Source organism: Anabas testudineus, chromosome 22 (genome assembly GCF_900324465.2).
Source record: "Anabas testudineus chromosome 22, fAnaTes1.2, whole genome shotgun sequence".
Taxonomy (NCBI): domain Eukaryota; kingdom Metazoa; phylum Chordata; class Actinopteri; order Anabantiformes; family Anabantidae; genus Anabas; species Anabas testudineus.
This window is the reverse complement of record NC_046630.1, coordinates 8,722,788-8,746,087: the sequence shown is the minus strand read 5'-3', so window position 1 is coordinate 8,746,087 and position 23,300 is coordinate 8,722,788. Positions and strand designations below refer to the sequence as shown.

The window sequence follows — 23,300 nt, the reverse complement described above, 5'->3', positions numbered from 1 at the left end:
CTCTCACTTTACTGACCCGCCTCCCTGATTAATGTCTTTTGCGGTGCTGTCAGCTGGGTTTTTTTTATGGGTGCCGTATACACTTTGACACACATGACTATGGCTTCGTGACTGTGGCTCCGAGCAAAACATGCATGGATGGAGACCTTGGTCTCCAGCCTCCTGCAACACTCTGGGAGTCGGTTACGTAATAATGAATTCTGTCATTTAATTACCCAAAAGGTGCATCAAGGCAAATTCACAGTGATAATGTATGGTTAAAAATTGGTTTAGCTAAAAAAGGAGACATAAAAATAAAAATGACAGAAAAACAATGCTTGGGTGACATATTGTTTGAACAGATTCAGTAAATTAAAAAGATTTGCACTGTGTTGCTGTGATTTTGGTTTGTTTTGTCTTCATTCCCTGGATTTAAAGCAAAGGAAATGTGTAAAATACACTAAATAGTTCTACTTGAGGTTATTATTAGATCATCCATCCATTATCCCGCCTGCTTGTCCTCTATAGGGTCACGGGAGACAGTACACCACGGACAGGTAACTAGTCTATCACAGGGCTGACATACAGAGGCAACCAACCATACACATACACACCTGTGAGCAATATAAAGACACTAGTTACCCTGACTTGCATGTCTTTGGAAGGTGAGGGCAAGATGGAATACCCCGAGAGAAGGGAATAATATGCAAACTCCACACAGTAAGGCAAATTGCATAACCTGCCAAATAATATGTTAGGAGGTTATAAACACACAACACAAGTCTACTGGAAAGTGTTGTAAATTCAGCAAATTAAAGCAGAAGATAAATTTAATTATTTCCCGTTCTTTCATTTTAAAAAGGCCACAAAGAAGTAATATTAAAAAACATTCATTGTAATTTCCCCTCCTTTGTGTGACCAGATGTTTTGAGACAATAATGGCCAAAAGAAACAAAAAATGTCATCAGTGACCGCTGCACTGATTATGTATACAAAAATACAAAACAGTTAGTATTCACAGGAGACATTTGCCATGTAACAGAGGGAAAATCAGAGTTGTAAATTAGAAAAACTAAGGCCTTTAATTGCATTAATACTGATGTCATTTTATAGCACTGCCCAATGGAAAAGCAATTCCCTTCCAATATAACTTGCATAATTTGCTACCATACTTAGGTAACATACTAATGCTGTTATTAACATATCAATTGCCACTCATTTATATTTATTTGATCGTGTTTATTATCTGGGAAAAGGCACTCACTACATTGAATGTGATCTGTTCATAAAATAAACTGTACACAACAAATAGTTGATCAACTTGTCACAGATCATGGTCGTGGAAAGATTTCTGCTGAAACAGGTTACAAGTACAACCAGTGTGTGTGCAAGTCACTTTTAGAAATGCATGCAATGCACACCAGTGATAGTGATACTAGCTCTGTAAGATTTGAAGTAGGTGGTAGTGTTAGTACCTAAAATACAAATAAAGTAAACGTCTGGGGATGTGCTTAAGAAAAAAATACAAAAAAAGAAACGTGATATTTTTAAGTCTTATTGTACAGTGTCTGATATAAAAAAGGGTAAACAGATGCAAACATGCTTGGTGAATACAAAAAACAATAGCATCACATTCAGTTATTTAAGTGTCAAGACTGCTTGTGATAAAGTGAACGTCATATACAAAATAAAAAAAAGTTCAAAGCTTAACGTTGCTGACAATCTCATGGCCAAAGGTGATAAATTGTGTCAGGCAGATTCCTGCTTGGTGTTGATTCACTTTTTTTTTTTTTTAAAACAGTGAATTTGTTGTAATTGTGGAACTCCTGTGGTTGTGTTTTAAGAACCATGCACAATCAAAATGTATAGTTTATTTTTTCTGCGCTCATAGTATGTAGTAGTTTATACCCTAAGGCTACATTTTCAAAGTCCCACACCATGTAGGAATAATGTACATGTACATGTCACCTGGGTAAATGCTTGTATTATCTATTGATCCAGAAGAAACGTCCAAATTACCATTCATTAAACCTTGAAGTCCTTTTTGTAACAGGCTGCTGAGCTAAAAATAGCTCCCAAAGTATGAGTTCACATAGCGGAGATCGATACTGCTTCTGAAAATGGATGACATGAATCAAGCTCGCTGCATGCCCTGTCTACATTGATAAAAATAAGTTCAACATGAGCAAGTGGTTGTTGCACCAGTGTCTCATAGAAGCCACTGAACGCCCGTTCTTAAATAGCCCATTATACAGTAACATCCGTAATGAGGTATTTCAACTAGAGTCTCCTCTGTCTCTTCAGTTTTTTTCATTTTTGGCAGCACATTTTCTTTCCATGGCTATGGCACGATGACTGAATTTCCTGGGAGCAGTTCCAATCTAAGCATAGGAAACAGAAAGGCACATTTCTTGACATCTAAAAGTACCATGCACTGTCATTCTGACTCCGTCTCAGTATCTGTCACTCTCTCTCTCTCTCTCTCTCTCTCTCTCTGTCTCTACGCTGCTTGTCTGAGGCTGAAGTGCTTCCATTCAATACTTAATCATTCTCTCCATCCTCAGCCTGTGTTGGTATGAATCCATTCAACTTGGTGCGCTCCATTGTGTACTGTGACAGGTTTGTCAGACTGGTGTTTCCTTCTTTCCTTTCTCTATTTTCCTCATCTGGCTCCCCATCCTCTTCTTCTTCCGTCCTCTCCTCCCCCAACATGGCACTGCCGTTACTTATGCCTACGCTCGCCCGTCGCGCATCTTCAGGAATGTTCCTCCGCAGTTCACGGTTCTTGTTGCGTCTGGCCAGCTTGGTGAGCGATCCAAAACGCATGTTAAAGAGATTCTCCTCTGAAGAGGACGCTGTCTGTTGCGTTTGCTCGCTCCCCTGATGGTCGTATGGCTCACAGGCGCCCTTCAGCCTCAGGTTGTTCAGCTTGGTGTCAATACTCTCCTGTGAGGAAGTCTTGAAACGGCCAGCGTCCAGACTGGCGAACATGGCTCGCTTCTCTGGAGACAGCATATCCAGGGAGTGAGCTCGCTGCTCCAGGCCGAGCTGACGGCGCTCCATGCTGCGGATGGTGGCTGCCCGCTGGAGCTTGTCATGGATCTCAACGCTCAGACGACGTCTCGTTTCACGGAACTCAGCTCTTACATTTGCTTTCCATTCAGCTGCATGTGCTTTGAACTCCCCAACCTGAGCCAACAGTGCAAAAATAAAGGCAGGATTAGGAGAGAAACAACATTATCATTGTAATGAAGCATGTGAATAATATAATATACATTGGGTGTTGTTAATACAGCCCATAAAAAGATTCAAACCAAAAACTGACTTGACTTTGCTGCCCTGCTGACGGCAGTTTAAACTAAATCTCGCTCTCCATGTTCCTTGTAATGAAGGAACATGTCATGTCTGAGTTTGTTTCACTGATAGATGTCTTCAACGCTGTCCATCAGGATCTTACAATGCACTCGATTCTTAATAGTAAAATAAAAACATTGTTGGTTTTGCTTATTAACAAGAATAATAATAAACAATATAAAGTTAAATCTAAAATGAAAAACTCTACACTACTAAGATCCTTTCTACTCTAGAGGATCATTAAGTCACTGTCCTTTATACCTCCAGCAATAGTCACCTGTTACAGAGCCTTTTCATAAGGCCTAAGTAGAATAAGAGAGCGCACAAAAGGGGCAGGGGAGGTAGTGTCTGAGTGATCTTTTATTTTCTGCCTCTCTAATGCAATACTGAGAAGCGTAATTGAATGAACCCCACCTCCTCTTTGGTCTTTTTAGACAGCACTCGAAGCCAGTCTCCAATCATGCTGAGGACTGCCGCAAAGTACGCCAAACCCACTAAGATCCAGAACCACACCAGTGGCTTATACCACTTCATGTAGTCGATCCTACGATTTCCACCTAGAGAGCAAGAAAACAAATCCCGTATTGTCCATAAATAAGTTACAGTAACATTACATTTTGACAGAGCAACCATGTGTTGCATCGCTCTACCTGCCACATAGTCTCCTATTCCCACTGTGGTGAGAGTTATCACAACAAAGTAGATGGCCTCCAGCGTGGTCCAGCCCTCGATGTGTTTGAAGATGACAGCAGGGATGGTGACGAAGACAATGCAGCCGGCCAGGATGAAGAGGATGGTGGACGTCACTCTTATTTTAGTCTGGCTGATCTGTTTGTGTTTTTGCTGAAAAAATAAATTGGACAAGCTATTATAAACACTACAAGGAGCTAAAATGATCGACTAATGGCAGTGGTGTGATTAAAAAAATCGCTCTCAGTGAAAGAATACTGATTTGGTTAAATAACCCTTTGTGTATTTCATCTACTTGCAATTAAATAAAAGCTACAAAGCACCACAATGTACTAAGAAATAACAATACACTTTGTTACTTTGCAACTCACCCTGAAAATCTTTTCAACCCTCAAGATGCTTTTCACAAAAATGGTCCCCAGCTGGTCTCCAATCCCCGCCAACAAGAAGCCAAAGAGAGGGATGCCAAATATGGCATAAAGAATGCAAAAGATTTTCCCACCCTCCGTGCTTGGAGCTATGTTTCCATAACCTGTTGAAACAATGGAAATACACATAGGAGGAGAAAAGATTTTAAAAAAAGGAGGGTCAATTAGTGAAGAAACATGAGGATGCTCAGCCTTAAAAGTAGACGCAGACATGAATGACACTAAAGATTTTCTTATGTAATATGATCAATCGATGCCTTTATGTAATACCTTTTAGTTCCTGGAGCAGTCTGACGTAACTAAGCTCTACAAAAGACAATAATTAGGTTCCTCTTAGAGAAAATTGCATTAATTATGGCCCTACAGTGATACAACAAAGGAGCCAGGGAGACAAGTTCCACCTATTTTCACCCTTCGTGACCAGACAATTGGCAAAACGCATCTTTTCTGTAGCATATTTCACTTTTCTTTCACACTTACTCATCCTGTCCTTATTTTTTTTACTCCAATTCATTTGGTGATGTATAGGAAACAGCATATGTCTCAGTTCTTGTCTTTGCCTGGCCAGCAAAGTGAATGAAGCTACTAAAAGCAAGCTCTGCAGCATCGAAGCAAATGCCATATTTAATTCAATAACAGGATCAGGCAGGTCGGAGGCATTGAGTTTAATGAAGGCACAGTACACACAGCTAATAGAGAGAACAGAAGCTTTAATCTTGGGATTATGGCTTTTAAAAGTAACAATATCAGTTGTAACGTGTCCTGATAATGTTCACAGGTTGTCGTATCCCACAGTGTTTAGGCTTTGCATCATTTAGCACCACCTTATGACGGCTAAAGGGATTTGTGAAACTCACCTGTGGGTAGCAATAAGAGGGAAGGATTTAAAAAGCTTTACAGAGATTTGTAATGAGAAAACACCTCTAATAAACTAAAATGCTTCAACACCTCTGAAAAGATCACTGTTGCCAATGGTTTTTACATTTATCGGTTAATATGGTTCGGTACACGGGACTAAGATTGCTTTTCTAAATGCTTTTTGTGTTGTCATGTTGCATATACAGTATACTTCTGTGAAGTTGGGTGTTTATGTTACACAAAGCTTAAGGTGAACGTGAAACGGGTGTCAAGCCTGAGGAGCTATTGCATAAAAAGGTGTTATAAGACGTGTCTGTACTTTTTAAACTTGAAAATCATATAATCAGTAGAGCACCACAATAAAATATAAAGACCAATAAAAGCATAATATGGCTTTAAAAGATCTTTACTATTCAGCATTGATAGGAGCTTGTTTTATGTAATAAAAGTAAAACGAAATAAAAACGTCACTAAGGGTAAAATGAAAACAGTGCTTACAAATAAAATAAATATGACATAAAGTTAGATTAAGAAAAAAAAATGGAAGGATGTATTTAAATCACACGTTTCTAAACAATGACTTGTGTTTCACTAATTCTTGTGTATTTAAAACTTTACCTATGGTTGTGATGACAGTTCCAGCGAAGAAGAAGGCGCTGCCCAGGTCCCAGTAACTGGAGTTGTAGGATGTGTCTCCGATAGGACTCACTCCTGCACTCACAGCATCTATTGCATGCTAGAAAAATAATAAATACATTATAACTATTTGCACCTAAGCGACTCAAGAAGCTATAACCCTTGTGTGAAAAAGGTATGACAATATGTATTAATATGAAATATTCTCATCAGCTCAGCAAACACGTGTGACTGCTTTATTTCCCTTTATAAAGTCATGAGACATTGAACACATTAATTCAGCGACAGTGTTACATGTGTCTTGTGTGTGTGCTTTTGTGGCCTTTGCCAGTATTTGTGTATCACTCTAGAGGCAACTGAGGCTCTGTGACAGTGTCCATATCAACCTGCAAACCTGCAAGGTCACAAAGGGATGAAAGAGAAGCGAGAGCAGAGGTACAGGAAGTCGGGGGGATGAAAGTCAGACGGATAAAATCATCAATCCTACACTCGTATTATAACACTGTAATAACACAGAAAGTCAAAGGAGTCATTATGTAATATTGTAACTAACAGTGGTATTGTATCATTAGGTCACTGGCGAAATGTTGCATGAAATAATGATTCCAAGCAAAAGGAACTAACAAATTACAAGCTTCGTAACATAGAAAACATGCATACCGACTCGTGTGTAATTTTCTATTTAAAAATATCTAGTATTTCTATGACAATATATGGAAACACTCAATGATGACTCGTGTGTGCATTCCCACCTATGAGATCTGTTCATATTATTCAGTGTCTGGCCATTCACGTGGAGCTCCTTCTCCATTCTACCCAATTTGCATGTTTTTACAGTTCACACTGACTAAATCTCCACTGACTGTGCAGCAAAAAGGACCTTTCTCTCCTTTTTTCCTCAGCGTCAGCTTTTTTTGCTTAGTTTGTTGTTTTTTAGTGTCAAAAAAACATTAAGAAGCTACAATGTTCTGCATTTACTGAATCGCTGTTCTCATTGATCTCCTCCTGTGCTCCATTATGTAGCCATGAAAACATAATTTACTATAGTTTTTATAATTCAATGTCTATAGGCATTTTATGAGAAAGGCACTCAGTTGATTTTTTGTTTTGCTTGAATTTTGCCTCTGGGCTCGGTTAAACATTGCTTCTACTGAAATTAAAGTCAGTGTGAGGGATGCCTTTGGTAAGAAATACCCTCAGTGCATTTAGTAACACCCCATGTGGTTCCTCCTCCATTCAGAGCTTCCCCCGATCCATCCATGCAAGCTGTTAGCGAGAAGCACGTCCATGTAATAAAATATGTATCAACTCTTGTGACATACATTTCAAAGCAGGCAGTGTGAAGGACCATTTTTATACACATCGCTGCACATGCCTGCTCATAATCTTGCATGTGATTACCTCAGCTGAGCTCAACCCTCCAATGAGACTGATTTTTTTTGTATCTAAAATTAACCAATTACAGTAATGCTATTTCATAGGTTTTGAGAGACGCAGCTACTTTATAGGGCTAATATCAGAGCAGTAATTATACTGTATAATAAACCCCAAATAACCTAATTCAAGCATCAAGGGAGAGTTATAAATAGCCTCACAATGTATCTGAATACTTTATGAGGAGGTCTATTTTTGTCTCTTGCCTTTTTTTGCCAAGTTCATGCTGCATCAGACATATGGTAAATCCTCTTTTGCACGTGCAATTTTTTTCTCATTGAGACATTGTGAATTTAATTTGTATAGTGATGGTGTTTTTATTTTAGATTTTTTGGTTTCTTTTTTGTCTCACACATCATGCTCCCTTCTGTTTAGGATGCAGCACACATACATTCCTGCAGACACACAATCACCACCAAGTCCTCATGATGGGCTCTTAATGCGTTTTCATGCTCTCCACTGCAGCACCATTAGGACTCACTGCAGATCTTATATCCTCTCAGTGTGTCTTTCTGCCCCACAGCAGGTGATGGCAGCGATCCAGCCAGCATGGAGCTTCACTATCTCCTTCACCGACCCTCACTGTGATATTTTGCCAAGCTCCCCCCCTCTGCAGGATTTAAACCACACTGTAATAATACCTAAAGCTCTAGTGTGACGCTGTAGCTGTAGAAGCTGAAGATGTGGCTTTTTAAGAAGAACAAAACTCGACTTTTATATATATTTTCTAAATATTCACTTGTTTTAGGACTTGTCTTGAAATTAACAACATATTTCAAATCAGAAATGTTATTATTTTCAGCTAAATGCATTTACAATATCAAACTAAAGACAGTTTTAGTGACAATTTATACAGTTAAGATACTATCGAACATAATAAGTAAACATTTTTAAGTTTTTTTTTTTCTTTATTTTGTATTTTAATAAGTTGGTATATTGTATGTCTGACTGGTCTTTGGAGCATTTTAATAAAATAGCTTTGACCTTTTTGTTTAAAAAAGCTATAAAAAAGAAAGAGTATTGGTTGCGTGTCCTGACGTAGTTTTACAGCAGGTAGTTCAGTTTAGGGAGGTTTATTTGTGGACACCGTAAATGACTCATCAATAAACGAGGCTTGACTGGTGTCAATAACAGTGCGGCTTCACATCGTGCCACAGTGTGAGTCATCCCAGCAGCGTTGAGAAAGCCAATTAGGTCTGCCATCTTTGTGGGTGCACAGTAGGTAGGTGGACAGCACAGATACTAAAGCAGACATTGGGATGTCAAAGGACATCGTGGACAAACACTTGCACATATAAAGCCGACACAAGCTGTGGACCAAACCTGAACACGGGCTTGCTCGCTAATAGATCATCTCCTTCCATCTCATGCATACACACACATGCTTCCCGTGGTTGCCATTTTTTTCTGCCGACTCCTCTGCCAAACAGTTTGACAACAGTGAGTCACCACTGCTGTGTCCCCACTGTGGATCTTCGACTGAGTGACAGGCTTGACACAGCATGAACAGACCGATAACAAAACCTGTTAGAGAACCAAACAGACTCTTTGATGGAGTACTTGTGAAGCAGCATGTCCTGAAGGCCTCTTCTTGAGATAGCAAAAAATGGTGTTATTTGTCAGTGCGAGCTTCACACATGCCTTCATATTCATTATTTTAGTGACATTCGGGGTTGAAGTTCCATCATAACTTAACAGAGTGAAAAATCAATCGCTTCCATGCCTGTACGGTAAACATAAAGCTACGTCTAGCAGCCAATGCTAGAAACCAAAGGAACAGGTTGTGTTTTTATAGTGAGGATAAAATCACTGCTTCAGCACAAGATGTAGTAAACTATAGTTTGATATAATTCTCAACATGTGAAACTATACTCGTGTAATACACTAAATGTAAATGCGTAATATTGTTAATGATTTCAAACAGGCAACAACACCTCCCTGCCTTTCGGTTCCTTGCGAGACGCTCATATGTAATCTGATGAACGGAAATCTGATCATATATCCAGCAGACAGTCGTGTCTTCAGCTGCTGCCATTAGTGCTGCTGCATCAAGCAGCTGGAGGTTTGTGACTGCAATGAATAATTGATTTCCATCCAGACTCCAGGCACACCATGCTAAAGGTTTTCATTTCCACACTTCTCCTTAGGAGATGCTGTCATTGATTTTTACAAAGTCATGACAGTGCTTTTGTGGCTCAAAAGTTGAGCACCACAAGCAATAGAGGGTTTTATGGATCCAAGATTCACAATCACCAAGGGACCCCATAATTCCAGCCATAAGCTCTGACTCATACACACATTGTCGTTTGTTTAGGGATTTTACTTGTATTGTTCTTTACTGATTTAAAACGGCCACAACTGCACTGTAAGGTAAGATGAAGTGTTACACAGTGGGCTGTATTTAACTGGATTGTTTTGCTCCTACAGTGCCTTGGTAAACTTTATAGACCAACAATATTTCAAATTCATTTGTGAATGAATTGCTGAGTGAAAGGAAGAGTGAAGTGCTGTATTTAGACTTCACAATACATGCGATGTAGATCTACAGGCTGTCAAGTATATCGCACCCTCCATCACTAGGCCTGCTATGGAAAAAGACAATGAAAGGATGCTTCTCTAGGGAAGAATAAATGAACTGAAATGTGTGTTGAAATATAGAGCCATAATATCAGAAACTCACTTACTCTGCAACTCTAGCTCACATTTGCACCGGTCCCGTTTTTGTCTTCCTGATTATGTTCTGTAAAGTCTATCTGAGGGGATGGTTGACTGATCTTAGTCCCACTTTTTTCTATCACCGCACTCCCTCACAAATCAAACTTTCCACTCAGCCAACTGCACACCAACACATCTCAAATCACTTTCCAATCTTGCCACCAGTTATACATGTCAGCTTGATGTAGTGGCCTTATATCTTGACCCATAGTTCTGCGTGTAATATTAGAAAGCAGCACGAAGCACAGCCACACTGAAAAAGTAAAGAGACATTGTAAAATGCATTGTTAAGTCATAATGTAATGGGAATGATTTTTTTTTTTTGTCACAGGCATTGGTTGAGAATAAATCTTCACAAAACATCTTGGTGAAATGTGGTATAGTGCAGACACAGCATCCTTCAGGCCAGCTTAAATTAAACTCTTGTAGTTTGATAGGCTGTCAGTCATGTTTTTTAACAACATGCAATAAAATGCAGGTTCATATGTGGTCAATAGCCCATTAAATTACTCTTTCTTATAGGTGGTATATTTCATTTTTGGGTTCATGGGCTTTAATGTCAGTTATTAAGAATTATACAGTCTTAGAATCGTATTCTCTTTTTGGAAAGTTTTACTAAACGTATTGGTAAAATAGGTGATAAATGATACACAGTGTTGATAAAAATAACTTCACTTCAAATGTTTCTCAGAGTACAGACATCTGTGCTGTTGTGGCCATGAGCAAGTTTCCTTATTTAAAATGTGTGGGTGTTGTTAAAGGCTCACTCTGGAATTCCATACTGTACCAATACATCTATTATTGAGGGTTTAAGGGGCCTTCAGATTCTCATTAACTTTAACTAAATCTATTCCTCAAAACAAGCCATCTGTTGTAACAGAAAAAAATGAAAGCCTAGTTTATTTTAGTAACAATTTGTTTGCATATGAAACAAGAAAAAAACAAGAAGACACGTGAAAATTCATGCAGATATTGAACTGTAATTCACAATTCTTCAATCTACGCAGCTGTGAAATACGGCAAAAAGGTCACAGCGACTACTAATACTTTCTACGAGGAAAAACGTCTAAGGATGTAGACAGGCATCAGCATTTGTTTCCCAAACCACCTTTATATACTGTAATGTAACATAAAACTGCATGTACTGTATAGAGTGTTTTCTAACAGCTGCAAAGTGTCACTTACAGTGTGAGTATATCTGTAGTGACACTGACGGTATCACTGTTCTTCCTGCCAAACAGTGGACCTGCCAGAGTAGGAGGTTTTATCTTCTGATGGTGTTTTAGACCCTGCATAATTCATTAATCAACGTATCAACACGCAGAAAGAAAAAGAAAAATTCTCCATAAAATGAAATTAGCACTGTAAGTGCTAAATCCCTCTTTTGGGATGATGTAACTGAGTTTAATGTAAGACTTAATACTTGGACAATCTCAGCCTGGCGTCTTTGATTTAGTGAGAGGACAAAGTGTGCTTCAGTGACAAATCCAACCCACGCACTTGAATTCATTTTTAGGTTCTATGTGCACCTAAATACAGTAGCATGCTGATAACAATTTAGTACTGGACGTTTATATTGTTTCTAAAATTTGCAACACATAGTAGAGTTGTGAGGATTCAGAAAAAACACAAAGATTAACTGTTCAAGATACTGAGTCTGCATCAGCAACAACTAGAACTAGCGAACTGAACTCTCTTGATAGCCTACCCTGACTTTTCACCACATATACAACAAGTATGCTTATGTGATGACCACTTGTTACTGATGTTCCACACTTGATGTGTTGAACCACAGAGCTGTTTACTGAACAAGATTGTGAGTTGAGGCCTTTTGTGTCCTAACCGCAAATAATCTTTGACATCTAAACTGTGGCAATTCTTGTCAATATTAAAATAAATTAAGCAATAAACCATAACCATTAGTGTTCGTGCACATGAGAAATTATTCTGTAAAAGTCAGCAGCAGTAGTTTTTTCCTGCCAATGGGCATTATCATTGTCATTAAAGGCTTAATTTGATGAAGGACAGTGTGCACATGAAAGGAAGTAGCATCCAAGCTTTTCAGGCTCATGTGACTATCTAATGAAACTAGAATTAATTAGCTGTAGAACCACTAATTAACCCTGATAGCAGCTACCATCTATAAATCTGCTGCTGTAAAGGTCGGCCCTCTGACTTTCTTCCTCTTATCTGCCAATCAAATTGAATAGCACTCTGTGTTATTGATCAGATCATTTTCATTTATTTACACTTATCATCATATCTTCTTACACACTAATCTTATGATGATCAATAGATGCAACAAATGAAATATACTATTTCAAGCCTCTTGAAATAGTTTAGCTCAGCTCCCCCTGTCTAAAACGCCCAAATCCCGTCTCCATTTCCAAGCACTCACCTTGATGAGTGCCTCCAGCTCATCAGGTGTAACACAGGGGTGTCTCTCCAGGAAAGAAGCCTTCTCCATGGTGATGCTGGTCTTCTGGATGCTCTCAAATGGCTGTTCAAGTGCTCTGAATGCTAGACCTCCACAAACCAGGTAGAGGACAACCACGATGAACACAGCAAGCACCGTCTTCCACTTCATTACAGAGTGGAGCGCCGCGGCCGAGCCATCACAGCTGGCATCCATGCTGGCCACCACACTGGCAGAGCGGGAGGAGATGGACAGGCGCGGCAGTGGACAGTGCCCATTGGCTTTGGGGTCATAGCCCATCGGGTTCTGCATGGTGGCCACACTGGCCTGGACTAGACTTGACTTCACCATGCCAGGCTGGGCCTTTTTGGGAGGGACCAAGTTGGTCTGGACAGCCACTATGAAAGAGTGAGAGAAAAGACAAGACAGAATGAATACACCGTGTGCTGTGCTCAACTTTATACTGAAGGATATGACAGACACAGTAATAGTTTGTTTTTTGAAAATGATTCGGCGACAGTAGGCAAAGAAATTCTGGCAGACTGTTCTAATAATTGGCTCAAGGCCCTGGATCCTGTACAGACTGGATGTGAAAACTGTGGTGACACACTGTGTAATGAGAAAAATTCTTCTCAGATGTTGTTTTGTATGCTTTGTACATTTGCCTTTAAGGCTATATAAGTGGGCTTGAAGTTATTACACAGGGCAGTTTGTCCTTTGTCCTGGTTGTGATAACGGTTATGTTACAATAAGAAGAAAATAAATTAAAGTGTTATTTCACACTTTTAAGGTTTTATTTGGCTTCCTTTTAAAAAAAATAACATCAAGGAGCACAACTTCATGCAGCACCTTAGACCTAGACTTAAATACTATAACCTGTACAATACTTTAAAAAGCTATTTCCTTATGTTGGATTATTGAAGGGTCTTCAATAATTCAATAACAATTCACTTGTGCTGACACCTAAAGCTGTCAAGTGAATGTTAACTGGCCTAAAGTTTTGCCAACGCCAACCTGCAAAAAGACATTTGCTCAGCATCTTTCCAACCTGATAATATATATTTTGGTTCCACACATCACACTATGTGGAGGCAAACCTTTACACTATTGCCAAATGAAGGTGAAATTGAGTTACACGGTATAAGGCATTCTATAAGCTACTCAGAGCTGCAGTCTTCACCTCTGATGCCCCCACCTCTCTCAGATTGGAGAGCATGAAGAGCCTAAGAGCCATGGGCGGAGCCTGCTGCCTGCAGTGATGGAACTGTCCAAGGTAGAATTAAGGAATTGATCAGCAGTGGGAGGCACTCTTGTGTTTAATGGGATGGTATCACTTATGGGATATCCTAAGGAGAAATGTACACACACACACACACACACATGCACAGAAACACACCCTGCCCTTATGAGTCAAGGACGTCCAGGAAGTGCATTCTCTGGTCCAGATGCTATGAATCTTGTTAGTTAATCTCTGCATCATGAGTGAATCAATAACAGTAAAGTGATGTCAGCTTAGGTGCAAACTGCCTCAATTTACAGTTTGTGCCTTCAAGGACTGTGGGTAGCTATTTTTTAGAATATAAGATAAATTTAGAAATTAAAACAGAGAAGTAAAGCTTCAAACACATTGTCACTCTATAATGTTATTTTAATTAATTTTGACATCTATTGCTACATTTAATGCACTTTAGGCTATACTAAGTCTTACTAGTTAATGTATTTTTTGCATTGTCTTGTGATTGAATGTATGCAAATGGACAGAGATGGCTACAGGGCACATCAGTGACTATATCTTGTACATTCATTTAAAGGAAGAATTCATGTACTGTAAACCAGAGAGGCAAAACTGAAAGCGTGATGAACGTAATGTGCTTTGTGCTTCACATTTCTGAAGCTGAGGCATTCATCTAAAATCTTTTTCAAACCACTGAAATAGCTTCATATGGATTTCTGCTAATTAAATAAGGCCTGAGTGGAAAGCAACTCTTTTTTCTTCGACTGATAGCATCTGATACTCTGCCTCAGCCCATGTCTACTTCCAACATGTCTGGTGGGAGCAGAAGAGAGGTTCACTTAGGTCAGGTCTGACCTGAGAGTCTGGTAAACACTTCCCAAATGTTAGCATCATTAGGAAAAATATGTTGTTGATTATGACATTTGTATAGATGCCAATGAAACATGTCAAGAAGTTTTTAACATTTCAGCCTCTTGGTTGCATTTTTGGGGAAACAAACAAAAACAAGTATTTAACTACTGATGATCAAAAATTAAAAACTATATCTATGAATAACAGACATAAAAGCAATTATTGAGTTGGCTCAGGTCGGCTCTTAGCCCGGTTATTCCCCGTGGACCTAGACAGGTTGCAGGCATTCAACTCACCAGCTGAGCCTCAGAATGAGACGTCAAGGCAGCTGGATTAACACGTGAACGTACAGAAAAAATAAAATTCAAAATAAAACCTTCGCTTCAGTTGCAAGGACGAACGAACATTTTGTTTTACCACATATTAAAATCGCCATACTATTTTGGCACCCTCATCGAAAATAAAGTATGTTCACATTAAGGGGGAGTAGGAAGCCATTTCCGGTAACATAAGTTAATTTGTCAATAACCCGTGTGTCTGGAAATAACGCAAGTCCGGTTAATAATTGCAAGATATAATCTCATGCATCAAATTTCACGCTACAAAACCTTCAGGTGTTATTTTTTTTAGCCAGCTTTGCATTTTAGGCTTTTATTGTGACAGCTTTTCCGGTTTCACCCCGTTTATTTCTGCGATCTTGACGCAGCAGAAGCTCCGCTCCCAGCAGCTCTGCTGAGCACAGCTGAGCACAGAGAGGATGGAGAATAAAAGATATGTCCATAAATGCTTTGTCTCGTCTTAGTGCTCCTTTTTCATCACAGAAATATACACATTAAAGGGGGAAATAACCAAATAAGATAAATACAATGGAGAATAAGACATCGTGTACAGCTGTTGACGCGATGTACTGTGTCTCAGGTATCTCCGCAAGGTGTTGCTGAGATTAGTACTATTAAATGGCATTTATGTAAAGTTATAGAATAGCATAAAAGCAATATTCACCAACCTTGTTCAGGATCCCAGTTAACTTGTTTCCTTGGGTTCTCTATTGGAAATTTCATCTCTATTTTGTTCTCAAGCAAAACGCGAGGAAATGTGACCAATGCGGTTGTAAGAAAGCAGAAAACCAAGTCAAATCACGAGGAATTCATCTCCTGCATCTTCTGCACATCATCTTTTCGTGGACGTGGGTGTAAATTGTACAGAGGAATAAACGCATTATACAAAACCGCATTGTCTGCTCCCGCTGCCCCCCCCTCCTCCCCTTTTTTCTCCACCTCTCTCGAACGCGTGGTGTCCGCCTGACAGGGTGAGATACTGGGAGACCTTTCACTGAGCTGTCGCACCGCTCAGAGGACCAAACCAAATCCCATCTCACTCTAAAACACACTCACACACCAGCGGTCCGATCCAGAAACACAGCCAGAGTGTGTCCAAACAAGCAACTTTACGCACGCTGCAGTGGAGGATGCTCTCCTCCCTTTCTTTCCCAAAGCGTAGTACCCCACCTAGCCTTGTTGTGATTAGCCTGAAGACGTGTCTCGATCTATGTTTCAGCTATATTCAAACATGTCTTATCTAATCCATTGATTAATAGGTGTACTCACTCTTAGGTATTTTCCTCCAAAACGGGATTAACCTCTCATCGTTTGGCAACCGGCGACTGAGCACATGGCGCAGGGCGGCAAGTCAGAGATGTACCTCAAATCAGTGGCAGACTTAAACCATTACATCATTCACATGTATGAGGAACAGTATATTATTTATCAGGGCCGATACCTAAGATAAGTCACCTCCTCCAGTTCGTCATAGCTGTGCAAATGATTTGATATTTGCAACCTGAAAACAAGGTTTGTGTTTTTTAGTTGAATATAATGTGCTTTTATTTTAAATTTATTTTTTTTGTCAGTCAGACAAAATAGTATCAGAGTAACAAAACAAACTGAACTACAACGTATAATAATAACCCATATTTATGCCTAAGCATTCACAACAAAAGTGCTATTATTAAGTGGTTTACAAAAAACACGAATTACTGCATTGCACTAACAGCAATGGACATCAATGTTAGATTCGTCTGTTATGGGAAGTCATAGTACATGTAATGAGAAATATCTATGAAACTGATTCATTTGAAAAAAAAAAAAAGAAATAAGACCAAGATCAGGTTGTGTTTCAGAGCACAGTATACTCCTACATCAATTTACACTAAACTCTGTGTTAAAACCAGGCAGGAAATGAAAAAAACTAAATGAGCCACATGTTGGTTTGAGGTTACAGAAAATTACACTGTTCGAAATAGTGTGCTTCACAAAGTATTGCCTGTCAAGCTGCTATTAAGTCATTCACAATCCTTTGTTGGTAAATGACGTTAGGGGTTAAAAGGTCTACAAAACAATTCAAGGAACATGACAGAATTAACAATATGCTGTTAACAGAATGTCCTTGTAAGCAACACATACACACTTAAATCAGATTTTCTAATTCCTGCACTCTGTTTTTCCACATCGGTCAATGTTTCACTCCGTTGCATTAAAGTGAATGAGACCTCTGATGACTGGGGTTTTCATTTTAATGGAACATCACGGTCAAATCATGTTGGAGTAATAAATATGATAGATGATCAGCCATTATGGTTATTCATTAACTTGGTGCATCTGGTAGTGATTTAGGGCCATGGGGAGCAAAAATGGCACAGAACTTGAATCAATACTCACATTTTTTATGTTTGAGCCTCCACAGCCAGAGAGACAACCACAGAATGCCATTTTCAGTCAAAATTTGGATGTGATTTTGCAGTGCATAGTGCAACACAGATATATAAAGCAGATTAGATTTTGCCATGTGGCTATTGTTGCAACAGAAAAATGTATAAATAAGGTGTTAAAAGTAAATTATTGATGGATGAATTCCAATTAACTTTAATCTGTGGTTTTCCCATGACACCTCAAAATGCCTGCTGCAATAATGTTGTACTTATATTGACACAATGATGCATACATATTGGTCTGATGTCCACTGGAGGAGAAATGAAACATGCTCAATTTACTCTACTAAGTTGTCTTAGCGCAGAGGGTGATGGTCTTAATTCCAAGTTCCACTTAAATCTCTTCCTGTGCACCAATGAGACAACATTCAAAAAATAAACAAATAAATGGTGGCTCTGAAATACCATGTCCACACCTAGAAATCCACATAATAACACAAGGGGACACAAGACATCTAGTCTGCTTACTCTCTACTTTGCAAGTGGAATTTGTAAATACAGGTGTATAAAACCATTTCATAAATTACAAATAATTTGGATACTATTTGGATTTTATTGTAATGTGAGATCAATGATTTCTTGCCATGTTTCTATCTCAGCAAACCTTTCCCAGTCAGATGACAGGTGAGGTGAGGTGTTGGTGGACGTGGGTGGTTTGTGGCGTGATGTTACGTACGCATGAGCGTAATGACGAAAGCAGTCATAGCAACCAGCATGGCGACGGGGGAGCGTTGCTCTGCCGCTCATCTGCTTATTAGCTAGCTAGTATTATGTTGTTACCTTTACCTTTGGTTATATTACAGCATAAAAATGGTTTCGGTGAAGTACAGCGTAGTTTCTGGATGTCTGCAGCCCCTACTTTGGAATATATCTGATGAAAATGGGATACGCTGAGTCTAACATTATCATGGAATCGAGAATAGGTATGCAAATACTGTTAGCATTAGCTAGCCGTTTGGCCACTGTAGTTAATCGCCAGGAGGAAAGGAATTGTAAACTCATGTTGGCAGTCTACATATTCAATAATGCTAATGATGTTAATTCAACAACAATAATTGTAATAAGATGCCTTAGCCGCCTCACCCAACATTTAAGCTGTTTACTTAGTCGAAGATCATGTTTGTTGTTTTTACTTACACGCACATAGCAAATAGCAATCTACAGCTAGTACAGAGCTGTATAAAAACCAACAGTAAATATTCAGACCAAAGACTGTATGGTTAGCTAGTATTAATCAGTGAAATCAGAATGTATTATCATCTATTACAGTGATGTCTTCAAAGAGGTTTAGATTAATATAACTAAATCTTCACATTTGAGAATCTGTATGCAGTCAGTGCTTGGTATATTATTGTGCTTGTTAAATCTGCCATTGCTAAGCTGTTAATTTGCACATTCTTAATGGTCAGCATGCTCATAAGTCAGCGTGTTCACATTTATCTACTCTATGGTCCTTTTAGGGAGTGTATCATCTGGACTGGGGTACAGCCCAGGAATGAAAGGACAAACTTTAAAAAGTAGCCGTAAGTATCAATATGTGCTAATATTGCCATGGGAAATAAGCTAAGTGGGTATTGGTTATTTGTAAGATTAAAAAAATAATACATTTTTATACCATATATTGCTTATTGTCTTTTGTATACAGCTTTCTGCCCTCCCTCCACCAGCAAGTTGACGCAATCCATCATCAAAGACCACATGGTGTCTCATTACAAAAAGGTTTACTCAGCTAAAGGTAAGTCACGAACCAGGGACACACAACGGTTTTAATGTTGAAGAGCTTAAAACATGTTGTCTTTGTTGTATAACAATAAGATTAATATTTACATGTATTGCAAGCTTACGTTTTTTGTGTTTTACAGCTGCCATTGATACCTCAGTACCCAAAAGCTTGATCCATAGCGTGAAGTGTAAGTAGCAAAGTCAAAATTAGATGAGATATCATACTTCCCACATGTAAACAGTGTTTAAAAATAAACAGAGGTTGTACTTGGGTTGTACTTAATTTGCTAATAAATAATGTATATATTTCTCATCTTTAGCACTACTACAATTGACAGCACAAATCAGCTGTCAACCCTCCATGTTAACATTTAGATTTAGGTAACACAATGCAGCCACTCATCACATTTGATAACTGCATGCTTATCGATTGGCTGAAACTGCTTTTTTCCATTTTAATTAAAATTTAGAAGAATAAAGTGTGCAAAAGTGCTCTAAAGCGAATGTATATCAGTGTTAGATTATGAAAGTCTAATGAGTGCCTTTATCTTTAACACACGGCATTGTAAGAAAGAACTATTTATTTTAGTTATAATACAGAGTAGACAGTCTTCTGTGCCTATTTAGCAGTTTTCATTTGTGTTTCCAGACAACGACCAGATCAGACAGGATCGCTTGAAGAAAGGGGGTCGTCCCCGATCAGCATACTCTCTCTCACAGACCGATACCAGGAACTCCTGCTCCTCAGCACAGGTTAGAAATTGAGTCACTGAAGTGTTTTCTTTATTGCTTTATTTTATATTAATGTAGCCAACTGTCTTTGTGATATACAGTGACAGGAAAGTTAACTATTTTCCAATTTATTTTCTTCTGCATAAATTGGTCATGAAATGTAATCTGATATTCACTAAACACACAATTATCAACAAACACACTATTTCTAAGCTGATAAAACACAGTCATGATGTTACTTGTGTTTACTGAACACACCCATCAAACATACAAAGCAATGGTGGAAAAAGTAAGTGAAACCGTATTTTTATCTTTTATCTCCTATCTAGAGTTATCTTAACAGTTCACTTACTTTTTCTACTGTATCAGATAGATACAGGCAGATATGGCAAATATGGCATTTATTGAAGCTTAAATGCAATGGTAATTTAATTTGTTGTTAACCTTTTTCAGTATATACAGTGTCTAATTAGGTACCTGTTTGCTCTTTAGAGTCCATTATCTGTGCAGTACGATGACAACCCCTACCTCTGCTCAAGGAATTCTTTGGTCTCCAGCCCAAGGCTCAGCACCTCCTTCCATGCTAAGGAGATAGTCTATCCATCATGTAAAGTCAGGTCTCAGAGCCATTCCCATCACACTTACCCAGCATCAGAAATAAGGTACAGGAGCCCAGAGGCAGCTTTGTATAGAAAGCAGTCAACATACTCACTGGCAGCATCAGGAGACCAAAACTCCTTCAAGACTTTCCAGGACCCTGTACAGAAGACATACAGTGGAGACTTGCTACAGAAACACTCAAAGCACTTTACCCAAGACAAACCTTTTACCCCTAAGACCCTGAAATCAGACAAGACTTCATATCTGTCAAAGTATCGTTACTACAGAGCACCACCGAGAAAACCTACTCAGGACCCAACCAACTCAAGATTGATGCGACAAAAGACGTATCACGGAAGGTACTCATCATATGTAAACATACAACTATTACTTATCAACTAAAGCTGTGAAGTGAATGTAGTGAATTCTCATTGACTGTCAAAGGATAGCCGCAATTCATTAAGCATGTGTAGCATATTTGTATTATAATAAACTGAATTCCATCTCTTGAATACAGCACAAAAAACAAGGAATATTCACAGGAATTTGATGAGTCAACTCAGGTAATTGTGAGGATTACATTTGATTATTCATGTACTGCGTATTTGCAATAAATAACAACAGTTTACTCAGTTTACAGCTACATTCTGCATATACTAACATGTATTTGATCGTGAAGCTGCCTTGAAGATATTAAATATCCTTTTTCATGTTACAAACCTTTTTTGTTTTACAGGGATTTAATACAGAGCTTGCGTGGTCTGAAAATGAGTTGAATGGTGCATATATTTCAGGTTCTAGACAACAGAGTCGAGCAAACAAGGGCACAGAACATTATTTCTTTGATTCCTCCTCCAGGTAAAATTGTCAAATACTATTGCTGTTGTATTTAAGTTGTAATGTTGCTTTTTGTATGTTTGCTGTGCAAAGATCTAAAAGTCTCAAACAAACTATTAGTATTGTTTAAAATTTATTGTCTTTCGTGTATTTTTGTGTAGAATAGACCCTTTTCTTTTTTCAGAAAAAAAAATAAAACAATTTAAGTCTCCTTCTCTAGGGTCTCACCAAAGGGCGGGAAATCTCCAGTTATGTTAAGTGTATCTGCAGAGTAAGTTCTGTTTGATGATGTCTTGTGCCTGCACAGATTTAAATCAGATATTAAAAAAATGATTGCATTTGTATGTAAGAATCTGAATGTGTGGTGAATCTTTGTAATCTAAAATGATGTGTACTCAGTGAAATTAGTTATTCTGCTGTGTTTCTCAACAGGGAAGAAGAATTAATGTACCTTGAATTTATTTCTGCTGTAACAGAGGATATCTTGTCCAGGGGACACATTTCTGACAGGTCTGTTGACATCTCTATGCCATTTATGAATTACACTTTCTTCTAGCATGAATGAACATAAATACGGGCTAATGCCTGAAGCTACTACTGAGTCATTATTACCCTATAGTCTAACAGTCTATGTCCTCTGCAAGGGTCCTAGACAGAGTGATGAATCGCCATATTGACATGAATCGGCATCAGCTTGATGAGGTGAATATATAACCTAAAGAAGAATATCATATATGTTGAGTGAGAAAATAATTATTTGAAAGGAGTCAAGGACTCATTAACTTGTAATGCGTCTAATTGGATTGCTTGTTTTTAGGGTAAAATGCGCCACCTTCTGGAGGTGCTGCGTAAAGAGTTTGAGGAACCAATCACCATGTCCACCTCCAGTACAGAGCTTGAAAAAAAGGAAAATGATGTACTGGATACACTTCTACCACATCTGGAATCAAGGGGTAAACAAGTGAAGACCAAAGATGAAAATGACCTGCTTCCTTATGCATCACTGATTGAATACTGTGATACAGCCGACTACACTGATATCTCATCAGTGTTTACAACCTTATGTTCACCTGAAAGGACTGCTTCACCAACAAAAACAAATGAGAAGGATGAGGAAGTTGACAATCAAGAAAAGCAGATTGGCTCTTCTTGGCTCAGTGAGCATTTTAATAATAATACAGTAACCAGTGAAGAGGACATCCACCAAAATCAAATTGGCACAACTGCAACAGACAAAGAAATCTCCAATGAAAACTACGAATACACCATTGTGACGAATAATGAAGGATCTCATCATGACCAAGTTGAGGTCAGTTATGATGGACAGTCAAAAGAGCTTGAGGATCTGGGAAGAAGTTTGTCCGAGTCACTCCATGTGTCCAATGATGCAGACTGTAACAACGTGGAACCTGCTAATGAGCAACATACTAATATAGCTGCTTATGTCAGTGATGATGAATTCTGAGTTTAGCTGTAATCAGGGTTTTAATGCCCTTTTTTGTTACCAAGTGAGTGTTACTACAGAAGGAAGTGTAATATTTGAAATATATGAAAGTTTTGTAATTTTGTAACTGGTGAACACTGGTTGTGTTTCTATGTTTTTCCACTAATGAGCTGTTTTTCTCTTGTGGTTTTTTAATATCTCTTTACAAAAGCACAATGAAAATGTTACTCAAGCAAACAAAGTGTTTGATGTATATCAGAGACTTTAAAGCAAAGGAGGTGGAATTGATGCTGTCCTTTAGTTTGAGTGGAAGCAGTGTGTCTCCAGCCAGTCTTAATTATGAGGTAGCTGCAATTTACATCTGGAGATTTCTAGGAAAAAAAGGTCACATAATAGGAAAGATTTAATTGTTAAGTGTGTTTGACTTAACATATGCCTCTGACATGTAGCTACTGGGAGCTGATTGTCACCAGAAAGTGTCTTTAAAATTGCAATAAATTTTCTATTCTGCTGATTCTTGTAAAGGACATATTACAAACTAGCAGCCACCCACCAGCAGTCTATACACAGCCATTAACACCCCATTTGAGAATGATAGCTTG

At 38.6% G+C, this 23,300-nt stretch overlaps 2 protein-coding genes across 2 annotated transcripts; one reads left to right on the top strand and one right to left on the bottom strand.

Moving 5' to 3' along the window:
• Nucleotides 1-2,124: 2,124 nt before the first annotated feature.
• On the bottom strand, nucleotides 2,125-15,657 carry kcnk10b (potassium channel, subfamily K, member 10b). The gene is made up of 7 exons (XM_026340119.1): nucleotides 15,603-15,657; nucleotides 12,493-12,908; nucleotides 5,928-6,045; nucleotides 4,395-4,555; nucleotides 3,984-4,176; nucleotides 3,748-3,890; nucleotides 2,125-3,168 (listed from the first exon to the last, which is right to left on the bottom strand). Exons 1-7 carry the CDS (start codon nucleotides 15,655-15,657, stop codon nucleotides 2,521-2,523), a joined length of 1,734 nt encoding a protein of 577 aa, XP_026195904.1. The 3' UTR covers nucleotides 2,125-2,520.
• Nucleotides 15,658-18,087: 2,430 nt separating this feature from the next.
• spata7 (spermatogenesis associated 7) lies at nucleotides 18,088-23,212 on the top strand. The gene is made up of 12 exons (XM_026339099.1): nucleotides 18,088-18,286; nucleotides 18,824-18,886; nucleotides 19,009-19,098; nucleotides 19,226-19,273; nucleotides 19,735-19,838; nucleotides 20,310-20,776; nucleotides 20,935-20,980; nucleotides 21,154-21,275; nucleotides 21,475-21,525; nucleotides 21,687-21,764; nucleotides 21,899-21,956; nucleotides 22,072-23,212. Exons 1-12 carry the CDS (start codon nucleotides 18,238-18,240, stop codon nucleotides 22,717-22,719), a joined length of 1,824 nt encoding a protein of 607 aa, XP_026194884.1. The 5' UTR covers nucleotides 18,088-18,237; the 3' UTR covers nucleotides 22,720-23,212.
• The last annotated feature ends 88 nt before the right edge of the window (nucleotides 23,213-23,300 follow it).

Coding starts and splice junctions, on each gene's coding strand:
- spata7 (XM_026339099.1), top strand. CDS start 18,238: ATGAAAATGGGATACGCTGAGTCTAACATTATCATGGAATCGAGAATA. Junction 21,526..21,686: donor ATGTTAAGTGTATCTGCAGA/GTAAGTTCTGTT, acceptor GTTTCTCAACAG/GGAAGAAGAATTAATGTACC. Junction 21,765..21,898: donor AGGGGACACATTTCTGACAG/GTCTGTTGACAT, acceptor GTCCTCTGCAAG/GGTCCTAGACAGAGTGATGA.
- kcnk10b (XM_026340119.1), bottom strand. CDS start 15,657: ATGAAATTTCCAATAGAGAACCCAAGGAAACAAGTTAACTGGGATCCT. Junction 6,046..12,492: donor AGCTGGAGGCACTCATCAAG/GTGAGTGCTTGG, acceptor TTATTTTTCTAG/CATGCAATAGATGCTGTGAG. Junction 3,891..3,983: donor AATAGGAGACTATGTGGCAG/GTAGAGCGATGC, acceptor CTTGCTCTCTAG/GTGGAAATCGTAGGATCGAC.